This window comes from Salmo salar, chromosome 19 (genome assembly GCF_965601325.2).
Source record: "Salmo salar chromosome 19, fSalSal1, whole genome shotgun sequence".
Classification (NCBI taxonomy): Eukaryota; Metazoa; Chordata; class Actinopteri; order Salmoniformes; family Salmonidae; genus Salmo; species Salmo salar.
Window position 1 is genome coordinate 61251913 of NC_138309.1, and position 14126 is coordinate 61266038.

At 44.4% G+C, this 14126-nt stretch overlaps 2 protein-coding genes across 3 annotated transcripts in view; one reads left to right on the forward strand and one right to left on the reverse strand.

Moving 5' to 3' along the window:
• ift140 (intraflagellar transport 140 homolog (Chlamydomonas)) overlaps window positions 1-14126 on the forward strand; it is a 62553-nt gene that overhangs the window by 39741 nt on the left and 8686 nt on the right. The gene's annotated exons all lie outside the window — the stretch shown is intronic.
• On the reverse strand, window positions 640-12852 carry tmem204 (transmembrane protein 204). Its single transcript, XM_014158891.3, has 3 exons — window positions 11539-12852; window positions 10633-10788; window positions 640-3100 (listed from the first exon to the last, which is right to left on the reverse strand). Exons 1-3 carry the CDS (start codon window positions 11831-11833, stop codon window positions 2856-2858), a joined length of 696 nt encoding a protein of 231 aa, XP_014014366.1. The 5' UTR covers window positions 11834-12852; the 3' UTR covers window positions 640-2855.

Genomic DNA, 14126 nt, shown 5'->3' on the forward strand with positions numbered 1-14126 from the left:
GGTCAGTTAGGTTCACCACTGTATTTTAAGAATGAGAAATGTCAGAATAATAGTAGAGGGAATGATTTATTTCAGCTTTTATTTCTTTCATCACATTCCCAGTGGGTCAGAAGTTTACATACACTCAATTAGTATTTGGTAGCATTGCCTTGAAATTGTTTAACTTGGATCAAACGTTTCAGGTAGCCTTCCACAAGCTTCCCACAATAAGTTGGGTGAATTTTGGCCCATTCCTTCTGACAGAGTTGGGGTAACTGAGTCAGGTTTGTAGGCCTGCTTGCTCGCACTTTAAACAACTGAAAGGCAATGCTACCAATTAGTATTTGGTAGCATGTAAACTTCTGACCCACTGGGAATGTGGTGAAAGAAATAAAAGCAGAAACAAATCATTCTCTCAAATATTATTCTGACATTTCACATTCTTAAAATAAATGTGAAATGGGAATTTTTACTTGGATTAAATGTCAGGAATTGTGGAAAACTGAGTTTAAATGTATTTTGCTGAGGTGTATGTAAACTTCCGACTTCAACTGTATATATTTTATTTATTTGTGGTAACACAATATTTTTATATATACTGTATATAAGAGTCTTAGACATCACACAATAGAACAGTAATTTAAAAGACAATACCACACATTATTGTAACATTTGTATTATTTATTATTATTTTCATGCACACTCACTGTTTGGCTTGAAAGTGACAACTCCACGAACAGCTGATTTCCTTTCAGCAGTATGATATAATAGCAATATAATAGCAATATTTTAATACACCTGTATAAAATTAATTTAAGTACATGTACCAGAAGCGAGCAGATTATTGAATGTTTATGGTATTTACTTTATGTCTGTTGGGCAAATCTGAAATCATCAATGTCCTGAGGTCTGAAGATCTGAAAATAGTCTTCTTTTAATACAATTTTCCATTAAACACCCTTTGGTGATTTGGATAGAATGAATTAATGTGCAATTTTGTGCATACGTACACTGCACTTGACAACATTGAGTTCTCAAGATAAAGGTAGACCTAAATCTCTTTTTAATATTAAGAATAATATAACAATATGCAGGAAGTATATGTTATTACATACTGTAAGTACACTAAGAACAAAACATGTCAAGATCCAGCTTGATCTTTTCCTAAACAGGGCGTTTTCATGGAGTTTTGCTGAGGAAATTCCAGGTCAAACAAACCTTCAAGCACACTTTGGAGTAATTGGCTTACTACAACATGTCTACTAAAACGACAAATTCACTACAGCTCAGTGTTTCCCATAGGAGTTTTTTCAGCAGTGGCGGTAGAGTTAGCTGTTTTTAGGATTTTATTTAATTTGAATATAATTGTTTTAAGTGTTGGCAACGGTTTAGCAGCGGCAGTGCACTGCATATAGGGGAAACACTGCAGTTTATGGTTTTAAAACTGACTTACAAACACTATATACAAAAGTATGTGGACACCCCCTCAAATTAGTCGATTTGGCTGTTTCAGCCACACCCGTTGCTGACAATTCCATAATATCAAGCACACAATCATGCAATAGACATACATTGGCAGTAGAATGGCCTTACTGAAGAGCTCAGTGACTTTCAACGTGGCACCGGCATAGGATGCCACCTTTCCAACAAGTCAGTTCGTCAAATGTTTGTCCTGCTAGAGCTGCCCCGGTCAACTGTAAATGCTTTTATTGTGAATTGGAAACATCTAGGAGCAACAATGGCTCAGCTGCGAAGTGGTAGGCTACACAAGCTCACAGAATGGGATCCCCGAGTGCTGAAGGACGTAGTTCGTAAAAATTGTCTGTCCTCAGTTGCAACACTCACTACCGAGTTCCAAACTGCCTCTGGAAGCAACGTCAGCACAATAACTTTTTCTCGGGAGCTTCATGAAATTGGTTTCCATGGCCCGAGCAGCCGCACACAAGCCTAAGATCAACATGCTCAATGCCGAGCATTGGCTGCAGTGGTGTGAAGCTCGCCGCCATTGGACTCTGCGGGGAGTAATGGTCTGGGGCTGTTTTTTGTGGTTCGGGTTAGGCCCCTTAGTTCCAGTGAAGGGAAATTTTAACACTACAGCATACAATGACATTCTAGACAATTTTCTGCTTCCAATTATCTGCTTCCAATTTTATGCAACAGTTTGGGGAAGGCCCTATCCTGTTTCAGCATGTCATTGCCCCCGTGCACAAAGCAAGGTCCATACAGAAATGGTTTGTCGAGATCGTTGTCGAAGAACTTGACTTGCCTGCACAGAGCCCTGACCTCAACCCCATCGAACACATTTGGGATGATTTGGAATGCCAATTGTGAGCCAGGCCCAATCGCCCAACATCAAAGCCCAACCTCACTAATGCTCTTGTGGCTGAATGGAAGCAAGTCCCCGCAGCAATGTTCCAACATCTAGTGGAAAGCCTTCCCAGAAGAGTGGAGCCTGTTATAGCAGCAAAAGAGGGATCAACTCAATATTAATGCCCATGATTTTTGAATGAGATGTTCAATGAGCAGGTGTCCACATACTTTTGTAGTGTATCATTCATAATTTGTTTTGGAGATTTAGAGATGTGTTAGCTAAATGTTTTATGGAGAAACTATCCTTGCATCAAGGAGCGTTACTCAGTCCAGGGAAAAATTTGAGTTCCATTAGTCATTGTAAATGATGAAGCCATGAAGTTCAAAGATGTAGAACTGTACAACAGTGAAAGCATGTTAGTCCAGCACTGGTAGAGCATTGACAAAACGTGTGTCTTCTGTAGAGTAATTAATTGAGGCACCTGTTTGGGTGAAAATATGCAGAGACTGTCAGAGCATTGTCTATTCTTCAGCCTGTTAGGTTCAAGAGTCAGGGCTCGGGGGGCTCAGCAGGGCGACTCCACATAGTCGTTGTCGAGGCGTGGGTGGAAGTTCGACGCCAGCGAGCGGCTGATGACAATGACGCGGGGTGTGAGGCAGTCGTCGCGGCGATGCAGGATGTTCCAGATGAGCATGGCAGCGGCGAGCGTGGCCAATAAGCAGGCGGCGATGTCCACGTAGCACGAGTAGGACAGGTGTGTGTACGGGCCGATCCGGTAGAACGTCACCAAGCCGATCACCAGCACAAAACCTGGGGAGGGAGAGCGTCAGGGAAGGGTTAATTCAATGAGGCCTTAGTCATTCAAACCAGAGAGAGACAAATCTCTTGTGTATTTTGGTCTCCATCTCAAACAATTGAATCAATTGAATTTGTTTAACGGTGCCGTTGATGGAGAGTGGATTTAGATTATCATCATCTCACTGTTGCCAACTCTACTAAAATCCTCACCATTCGTTCTAGTCAACATTTACAATATAGCAATCACAGGTAGAGGGGCAATAAATATCTATGGGGTTTATCAGTTGCTGGGATGAATATAGGAAGTCACATGACCTTTGGTCCCAATTACTATATTGAGTATGACCATATAATAGTAGGAACATTTTATACAGGTAGATCATGCGGCATATTGGCCTGCTGTGCTTAGAAATTCTCTGAGCCTTTAAGCCCAGAAGAGGCTCTGCTTGGGGTCTTTGAATTCTAAAGGTTTCCTATCTGGGAGGACTACTGAGATTTCAGCCTCAAAGGACACACGCAAGGAAATATCACCGTCATTCTTCTCAGAAAAGCTATCCAAATAAGTTTGAAAGCCATTCTAATGTATTATTGATGTAATGTTAAAACATATTGTTGTAACCTACGTCACCATGATCAGGGAAGATCACAAAAAAGAGAGGAGCCATTTATATCACTGTTCATCAACAAACGTTCATCAAGATACAATCCGCATTAAGGGAGACAGTGCCACTGTTCGCCCCAACGTCTTTGTTATTGTTTTGTTGATGAAAACAAAGGAGCGGCACATTGGGCAGCGAGGTAAAAAAATGCTGTGAATATTCTGCTGTCCTATCGCACGTGCAATGATGTCGGAGGGGGAAAACTGTGTTTGTTGTTTGCAGTAACTTCTTTGTTGTTGCGGTATCCCAAAACGGATGTGGCACTTTCACCAGTTAAGGATTTCAGCTTTAAGGTTTGGATATGAATTGGTGAAAAAACAGGTGGGGAATTTACCCATGTCCCCCCACAAAGTAGGATTACAACATTTGATGATTTGTAACCAAAATGAACCATCACTCACAATGGATTGATCACTAGGCTAGATCTCAATGAGGAACTCCATTTCCCAGACTTAAGTGATGACTGGAGCCAGTCAATAGTTCAACAATAACACTCGTTTGGGAGCATGTCCGATCAACAGTTGGTATAAATAAAGGCACCAAAAATACTTGCTGGAAAGGGGGATGTTGGTCCATTAGGATATGAATCAGTCAGTTTCCTGTGGCTGGCCAGTAAGCCAGTGACAGTGCTGGACAAGCGTTATTTAAATGTTGTGTGAGAGTTTGGCTGTATATGGCTCTCTCTGTATGGGTGATTCCGATCCATAAGCCTGTCTTTTTTTATGAGAGTTTGTCGCTAGGTAATTGTATATGCCTGTGTGTGATTAATATATGTGTGTGTACTTGTTTATGTTTCTTATGTGTCTGAATTTGAGTATGTAACTTGCGTGCAAGTGATTGTCTGGCCATCTGTGTATTTAACCTGCCTGACTCATTTTTATTTAAAAAAAATCATAAAGCCTCTCCTCCCAAGTCCCAGGCTATGTGAGCTGTGTGAATGGCTTTTTTTTTTGGCACATTCTAATCTGTCGGGCTTCCTTCCTCTTTTTCCTCTTTCCATCCTTCCTTCCTTCCCTTCTCTCCACACCCCCCGCTTCAGGTTAGCATATGGGGATGTTTGACACAGTCAGACTGTCAACAACCTTCCTGAAAGACACTGACTGAACCCATTCTTATCTCATTGTAATAAAACTAGGTCCTGGAAATTCACTGAGCTTACTGCTTCCTGGTTGTCCTTCCAATTAATATATTATCATTCTTAAACTAGGACAACTAGTAGTCATGTCATACCAGAATGACTTAGCACTATTAAATGAATAGAGAATGATTGGTATGACCACCAGTCCACTAAATGCCCTCAGCTTAATCCGCGGTGCACTCAACTGTGCTGTGAAGTCACCCACAAGCCTAAGAGGTCCCAGTGTTCAAATTCCTTGACTTTTTAAGCCTATCGCTTTTGGCTTGCCTTTCTCTTCCTCCAGAAAGAAGCACATATTTCCCTTGGTATTGTTCTTTTTGGAGATGCCATTGCCCCGTTGTGTATGGGAGACACAATAGCCAAGGCCACAGTTTGGGAGTGTTGCCAGCTGTGCCCACCACACATCCCCCCCCCCCCCTCCCCTGTCTCAAATTCACGTCTCAAACCCACGTGAATCTCTAACCCTTCACCTTTGATCCTCTGATCCTCACGCAGAGCTCTCTCCATTCCGTCGCACATTCCTGAGCCCGTCAGTCTCAGGGGTTGAAAACAGGCCATTGTTACTCTCAGCCACAGCTCAGACCTGCTGCTGAACCCAGTGTTGAGATATCGCTGGGTGGAATTGGATATTGTTATCCCACCGTCTGCATGTGATAGCTGAGGTTTTTGGCACATCCCGAAAACAGAGCATTCTTTCCCGAGAAAGACTGGCTGCTCGTAAATATAACTCCCATTCACAGCGGAGAGAGAGAGAGAGGCCCATTCACTGGCTCTCAGTGGGGTAGGAGAGGAACTGCTGAGCGGTGGAGGTCTACTTAACTGGCCAGAACTCAGGAAGTGAAGGCAATAGGGATGATGGGAAATCACTAAGTCTGTTGGTGTTCAGTATATTATAAATAATGGCAAGATGTTGTTTTTTTTTCAGTGGTGGAGATGAAGATTATGAATTGCCTGGTTGGGCTGTGGGACAGTGGATGTGCATTGATTATTCAAATGTAACTGTTAATGGACATTACCCGTGGATTATTGTGAATAACTAATGGGTAACAACCAATCAGCATCCAGGATCCAAACCATCTGTTTTATAATATACTGTAGGTTAGTCTTGACTTTTGAATCACTGTCAAGATCTGTCAAATCAGGTTTTGGCTCTGGCTGTTTGTATTTCCGTATAGTCTCTTATTTCATGGTCAATATAGTAACAGCTAAATATAATAAGGCAATGAGCAGCCTTGGGAACACTGAAACCTAGGAACCATTGTTATCTCTACTGCCTTGAAGTCATCACCAAGTCATCTATATTCTGCTCACTCTTGATGTCCAAATATGGTCTAGTCTTCATATAGTGGCATACGAGTACAAAGGATGATGCAATTGTTTTCCAGCAGCGGGTATTTTTATCTTGGGGAAGTAGGTGCTTATGTATTTCTCTCACTCATTAGTCATGCCACTATTCTTATTAATGTCAACATGTGGGTTTATAATAGACGGGCTGTTGTTTTTTTTTTTTTTTTTTACAGCTACTGACAACCGTCCTAAATATCCATCCGTACCTAATTATTCTGCCATTGTATTAACATCTCACACATTGATGAGACAAGTCCTTGTGCGCCAAACAATAGTTTGGCTCAGCATGTTCTTTTGGAAGGGGATGATTTGGGTGGGTCCCTTCTAAGACCTTCAGATAAAAGTCCCAGCGATGCGTGCCGAAGAAGCTAGCATTTTATCTCATGTCGATAGAGGGGACCCTTTATTTGCCCCTGTTCCTGGACATTCTTTAAACACAGGCATAAAAGCTAGGCCAAGCTTATCTGGACGGCAGCTGTTCCCACCCTACGGCGATGTGTATAAAAGGACGTTTTTGTACCGACCAACCCAATACACACGCGCACACACCCTCCCTTCCAGCACACACACACTCAGTCCCTGTCGAACTGTCTTTTGCGTCCGCTCCCTTCTCTTTCCTCCACTGCTTGGGGTTTGCATAACAGGTAGTCGCAGGCATTTCCTTGTCCTGAGCAGGGATATCCTGGCGCCCGACAGTCGCTCCCTGGCTCGCTGCAGCTCCGGCCGGCCCACCAGACCGCACCGACCACCTGCTATATTTAGCCTTCAGACCCTTGGATGCTGCCCCCGCTGTGCCACAATACTGACCGGGTTTGACATCCCTAAACAACAAGATGTGAGCCCAACACAACGTGACAACGTCACACTCACCCCCCCCCCCCCCCCCCCTCCCATAGGCACTTGCCACACGGCCCTCTGGGACGGATGAATGGCGGGGGGGGGTCTTGGTCTGCCCTCACCCCCTCCTCCTCTCCTTTCCATTGCTATTCCTGGTGGTCCTTCTCTTTCATTTACTTTTCAAGAAAATTACATCTTGGAATGATAACAGCTGATCCTTTTTGGGGTTTTTGGTTTGTTTAGTCTCTCTGGATTTGTTTATGTTTTTTGTCCTCTAGCCAAGCCTCAAAGCTCCATGGGTTTCTTTTATGTGTTGCACTGGGGAACGAGGGACTTTTGTTTCTTAGCAACACACTGTGACCATTTTTAGATCTGAGGAACGTTCAGAAAGTGATGAACACTATTGAACATTTCAAAGTTGAACTCAAGAGTTAGACACTTGCTCGTTCAGTTTAGATTCCCCTGTAGTCTCACTTTATATCTGGTAGTGCATTGGTGTCTTGCTTTGGGCAGTAGGTGTTTTATAGTGTGGTTCTCCAACTCAGGGGTTTTCAACATATGGCTATGCAGGGGGTCCGCCAATTATTATTATACTTTTTTGAGGGGGATGTTGGCGTGTGGTTATGTAAAAAAATATTAATTTCTGAATATCGCTATCTGCAACAGAATACCATCATGGATACCATTTTTATGTCTCTGCGTCCATGCCAAAATCTTGAACTCTTAAGCGGGCTGTGTAAGTAGTAATTTTCAGGGTTGAAAAACAATTTCAGTTTCTTAAACGGCCAAAACTAGATAGAAAGCATGCAGAAAAGATTTTGAACTATATCATTTGTATAATACCATCTTTGAGAACTAACAATCAAGTAAAAGCTAGACAGTGGGAGAATTGAAAAAAAAAAAAAAAAAAGAGCATTTAAGAGCACATGCCCATTTGATTTTGTTATGTTTGAGCAGAGGAACACAGCATTAGCCATTGCAAAATGCACAGAATTGCAGGAAATAAGCTTTAAAACTGCAAAATTGTCTCTCAGCTCCATGCCAAACTATGTAGAATTGCTGAAAATTTGCTTCAAAACTGCAACATTTTCTCAGCTCAATGGAAAAATGTGTAGAATTGCAGAAAATGTGTTTTACAACAGCAAAATGTTCTCCCTGCCGCCAAGATGCCTTTGTAACTAATAGTGTTTACACTTCCTTTTTCCAATGAACTGTGAGGAGGTCAAAATAATGAAACTGTCTTCCAAATCTATTCATTTTAAAATGTTGATTACTTCTACTTGCCATTATTATTCACCTGATGATAAGACAAGACGTGAATTATCTTTTTTGCTAACATATGATGAGGGTCGCTGGTTTGTCTGGATGGGGGTCCCTGGGTAAGAAAAGTTTCCCTCACATATGTTTAGGTGTTTGCTGGTGTCTGCAGGTCTCAACAAGTGTGTTTCTCTCTGTAGTGTTTGATATTGGATCATTCCATGCGAAAATGAAACCAAAATGTCCATGCATGTTCTATTTCACAGAAAGATCCCTTGAAGAAAGGATTTTTGACATCACCTGTGTTTAGCATTTTTGTCTTTTTATTTTCACATAGAATGACCGACTGTACTTGGCCATCTGCAGTGTTCATGTCCAGGCTGGTTAGTTTCTGTTTTTTTCTCTATTGTAGGTGTTGGATAGGCTGTAACATCTGGTTGCTTGAAAACTCAGTAAAAAAAGGAACGTCCTCTCACTGTCAACTGCGTTTATTTTCAGCAAACTTAACATGTGTAAATATTTGTATGAACATAACAAAATTCAACAACTGAGACATAAACTGAACAAGTTCCACAGACATGTGACCAACAGAAATGGAATAATGTGTCCCTGAACAAAGGGGGGGTCAAAATCAAAAGTAATAGTCAGTATCTGGTGTGGCCACCAGCTGCATTAAGTACTGCAGTGCATCTGCTCCTCATGGACTGCACCAGATTTGCCAGTTCTTGCTGTGAGATGTTACCCCACTATTCCGCCAAGGCATCTGCAAGTTCCCAAACATTTCTGGGGGGGAATGGCCCTAGCCCTCACCCTCCGATCCAACAGGTCCCAGACGTGCTCAATGGGATTGAGATCCGGGCTCTTCGTTGGCCATGGCAGAACACTGAGATTCCTGTCTTGCAGGAAATCACGCACAGAACAAGCAGTATGGCAGGTGACATTGTCATGCTGGAGGGTCATGTCAGGATGAGCCTCCAGGAAGGGTACCACATGAGGGAGGAGGATGTCTTCCCTGTAACGCACAGCGTTGAGATTGACAACAAGCTCAGTTTGATGATGCTGTGACACACCGCCCCAGACCATGATGGACCCTCCACCTCCAAATCGATCCCGCTCCAGAGTACAGACATCGGTGTAACGCTCATTCCTTCGACGATAAACACGAATCCGACCATCACCCCTGGTGAGACAAAACCGCGACTCGTCAGAGAAGAGCACTTTTTGCCAGTCCTGTCTGGTCCAGCGACGGTGGGTTTGTGCCCATAGGCGACGTTGTTGCCGGTGATGTCTGGTGAGGACCTGCCTACAAGCCCTCAGTCCAGCCTCTCTCAGCCTATTGCGGACAGTCTGAGCACTGATGGAGGGATTGTGCGTTCCTGGTGTAACTCGGGCAGTTGTTGTTGCCATCCTGTACCTGTCCAGCAGGTGTGATGTTTGGATGTACCGATCCTGTGTAGGTGTTGTTACACGTGGTCTGCCACTGCGAGGACGATCAGCTGTCCGTCCTGTCTCCCTGTAGCGCTGTCTTAGGCGTCTCACAGTACGGACATTGCAATTTATTGCCCTGGCCACATCTGCAGTCCTCATGCCTCCTTGCAGCATGCCTAAGGCACGTTCACGCAGGGACCCTGGGCATCTTTCTTTTGATGTTTTTCAGAGTCAGTAGAAAGGCCTCTTTAGTGTCCTAAGTTTTCATAACTGTGACCTTAATTGCCTACTGTCTGTAAGCTGTTAGTGTCTTAACGACCGTTCCACAGGTGCATGTTCATTAATTGTTAATGGTACATTGAACAAGCATGGGAAACAGTGTTTAACCCCTTTACAATGAAGATCTGTGAAGTTATTTGGATTTTTTATGAATTATCTATGAAAGACAGGGTCCTGAAAAAGGGACGTTTCTTTTTTTGCTGAGTTTATTTGTGCACCATCTCAGAGCCACCGATATACATACTGTATATGCTAGTCTACCTTTTTTTGCAAGGGACTGGCAAGCTAGGGTCCTTTCTGCCTCCTTGAATGACCTCTTACATTACAACTAGTACCTGACAACTGACAAAATCATATACGGCTAACCATCTACTAGACCGCAAACCATCATCCCAAGAAACAGTGGCGGTCTGTGAACCAGAGGTTGCAGACACTGGGGTAGGCTATATGTAGCTATAAACACTCTGCCCCATGTTCTGCGGTTAGTGTATTAAAGCCACATTCTTGGATTCGTTATTCTTCAAGAATCAATAAGTAATTATAAAACATTTCAACAGATTCCCAGACTATAGCTGTAACTAGGTTGGTATGGTACTCACTGGCCAACTGGAACAGCGCGGCGATGGCCTCCTCCCACCACTGGGAGTCCTGGGTGACGAAGGGCAGCTCCATCAGGCCCAGCAGGAAGATGAGCTGCCCGGCCGTCAGTGCCACCGTAGCCATCAGGTTACACGCTCGCATCATGTCAAACTGCACTGGGGGGGGCAGAGAGAGGGGGATACTTTTCTAGGATGATCTCTCTGGCCAAGATGTCAGGTTTACAGTATGTTTACGGACATATTGATACATTGTTATTGATGGATCCATGTGAATTGTGCAAATTCTTCGCTCAAACTATAGACCGAGACACTCCATCTACTTGACAAGTCACTGTGATGACCTGTTGATTTCAGATTGCTGTGTGTCATACTGTGATATCGGATGAAAGGCTGTTGTCATAACCTTGGAAAAGGAAAGGAGAGCCACACACTCTAGGAGCTCAGATGCAATAATTGAATAACCTCATAACCAACTTTTCGTCATAACCTGACATAAACAGTCAATCAAGCCTTGATAGTAAGAATTTGAACTGTCCTTTTTTTATCAGTGTATGTTAGAAATCAGTCCAATACAGCCCAGGCAGCCATCAGTTCTCACTGAATGAGATTGACTTTTCTGGTTTATTTGCATCACATTCCTCAACTGTCAACAACTTGGTTTAGCATCTTGCCGTGTCTGGTTTGGTGATATACATGATCATTGTTGATCTCCATGCACAAAAGATTACATAACATTCAATTGCTTTATTGCATTGTCAACGATCTGCTGGTCTGAGCTTCATTCCCAGGGCACCTACCTTTTTATATTGCAGTTTTCCTAGTTTCTGAACTAGGCCTTTGTAAAAAATAAAATAATAATAATCATAATGAGCGAACATTAAGAAACAGACACGTCATTCCACTTACATTTGACGGTGCTGCGGGACTCTTGGTAGCCTGCATACTCCGAGCCCCAGCCCAGGCCCTCACACGGCCTCTGAGACCCCTGACCTCTCCTATTGGACCCCCCAACACCGTGTTCATCCCGGCCCCTCTCCCCTCCAGTCATGACGGGACACATCCTCCACAGCCCCACACTGCGCTTGCGTCCGTCCTCCAGGGCCTGCAGCACCCAGCTGGGGGTGAAGGCCGCCACGTTGTTGAGGACCAGGGACAGCAGGGCCACCGCCACCGCCGCCGTCACCAGCCGCTGCACGGCCATGTGCCGCTGCCCGCCCACCACCGCCACCTCTCCCTCCCCCGCCGCCCTCTCGTCGTCCCTCTGGTCCTCTCCTGCGCTGCCTTGCCTCTCCTGGGCAGCAACACCAGCGGTGCTCGGTGGCCCCCGGCTCTCCTCCTCTTCTACTGCCAGTCAGCTAGCGGCTAATGCTAACCCCAGGCAGTAACACTGCTGAAGAAAAACAGGAACGTGTTAGCTCAGCATATTGTTTTGTTGTTAGCTCAGCTCATGTTGTTAGCTTCATCCTCATTGAGTTTTTGGGGGTGGAGGTCAGTTGGTTCAGCTTTCCTCCTCAGAATGCACGGTGGGCAGGCGTGGGTTAATCCGACCGACGTCGAGGTCCATTCCACTGGCTTTGGCGACTGGCTGCAGCTTGGCTCTCGCTCTCGAACCTCGCTCCACTATAGTCTCTTCAACCGTCTCTTTTCCACTGATTTTATTACCCCTTTTCTCTCCTCGTCTGATTTCTATTTGCTGCCCTCCTCTCCGTTGGTTCTCTGCAGCTGTTTCAAGATTTTGTCTTCTCTGTGTAGGCGTTTGCCTCCCCCGCTCCCCCAGTTTCTTTCTTTCTTCTGTGTTTTTTTTCTTCTTCTTCAAACTCTCCACAGGGGTGGCGGGGGAGTGGAGACGCAGAGTAGAGCAGCAGAGCAGATCCTCTAGATCGTGTTGCTAAGGGCCAGTGGCTCACTGGCGGCTCACTGAGGCTTAACCAAGGAAGGGCTTTGTCAACTGGGAGAGTCTTCTTCTGACCCTCTCGCTGTCTTTCTGTCTCTGTGTGTGTGTGTGTGTGTGTGTGTGTGTGTGTGTGTGTGTGTGAAGTGTTGGTTCAGGGTGGGAGATATTAGTCTGTGGCTGCAACAGGTTTGACCAGACAACTCCCTCCCTCACTCTGTGTGTGTGAGAATGTGCGCTCCTGAGACCCACTCAGAGACGACGAATGGGAGTGTTTTCAGCCCTAAGAGCCTAAAGGGCGTTCTAGCTGCTGCAGCTCCTCTTCTCTCTCTCTCTCTCTGTGTGTGTGACAATGACACACACTGGCCCCCACTGTCCGACCAGCAACAGGATGGGTTTCCTGAGAGGAAAAAGGTCGGAGGGGGGCAAAAGGCAGACTCTGTCCTCCTGTCTCTCTCTCTCTCTCTCTCTCTCTCTCTCTCTCTCTCTCTCTCTCTCTCTCTCTCTCTCTCTCTCTCTCTTCTGTCTCTCTCTCTCTCTCTCTCTCTCTCTCTCTCTCTCTCTCTCTCACTCTCTCTCTGTGTCACCAAACCCTGAGGGTTACTATAGTTCTTTTATGGCTCTGAAACATCTGTGTAAGATGTGGATTCACAGACTGATAGATCCGTGGGGATTTGAGGGGCTGTGTTTGTATGGTCTATTACCATAGAGAGCAGGCTTTTGGCTGCCAGTGCAGAGCAGTGCTATATAACATGGGTCTCTGCAAGGCAAGCTTGGCCTCCTTTTTCCCTGCCAGTGAGTCCCAGGGCCCCTAAAGATTCCGGGAATTTACTGTTGCCTAACTTTAATAACCAGCCCACATCTGTATCAGTTAAAGAGAGAAGATTGTGGGGGGGGGGGGGGGGGTCAAAAATGTGTGTGAGTGTGAGAGAGAGTTGAATCTCCCTGCAACTATTCTCCTATGCCTAATCTCCTGTAAAAAGCATACCTCCCAGGTTTGGCCTCCTGCCCTGAGTTCTGGGTCGGAATTCCCACGTACAGAATACTACTGTCTGTGATTTAAATGTTTACGTGTTAAAAGGTTTTAGAAGAAATTTAGAGGAGTTGATTGGGTTAGATGTTGAAAGTGGAGCCTAGGCAGTGTATATGAAGACTAGCTTCTCTTGTGCCAGACATCAGTGGCTAACATGCATATGCAAGAAATCAAATAGCTAAAACAAAGACTTTCAACTTTTTACTGAATGTCGTTGAATCACGAAGGAAGTGGTTTACAATGTTTTATTTTCTCTGATGCTAATCGAGTGTTTTTCTATTCTCCCTATTGCATTATGGATTCTGATCTTATCTTAGTCATACAATATACTTTATCAAACAAAATGTCTCCCTATCCTGTCTGTGAGAAACAAATATATACACACACACACCTTATACGTAATATATGCAATTTACCAGACGGTTTTATCCAAAGCGACTTACAGTTATGCTTGCATACATTTTACGTATGGGTGGTCCCGGGAATCGAACCTACCAGCTTGGCGTTAAAAGCAGCATGCTCTACCAACTGAGCTACAAAGCACCACATACTCAAACAAAATGTCTCTCT

What these genes read in the sequence shown, in the direction of transcription:
- tmem204 (XM_014158891.3), bottom strand. Translation starts at nt 11,833, where the DNA reads ATGGCCGTGCAGCGGCTGGTGACGGCGGCGGTGGCGGTGGCCCTGCTG. An exon ending in GTCCCGCAGCACCGTCAAAT is followed by an intron (nt 10,789 to 11,538) that starts GTAAGTGGAATG and finishes TGCCCCCCCCAG; the next exon opens with TGCAGTTTGACATGATGCGA. An exon ending in CGCGCTGTTCCAGTTGGCCA is followed by an intron (nt 3,101 to 10,632) that starts GTGAGTACCATA and finishes CTCCCTCCCCAG; the next exon opens with GTTTTGTGCTGGTGATCGGC.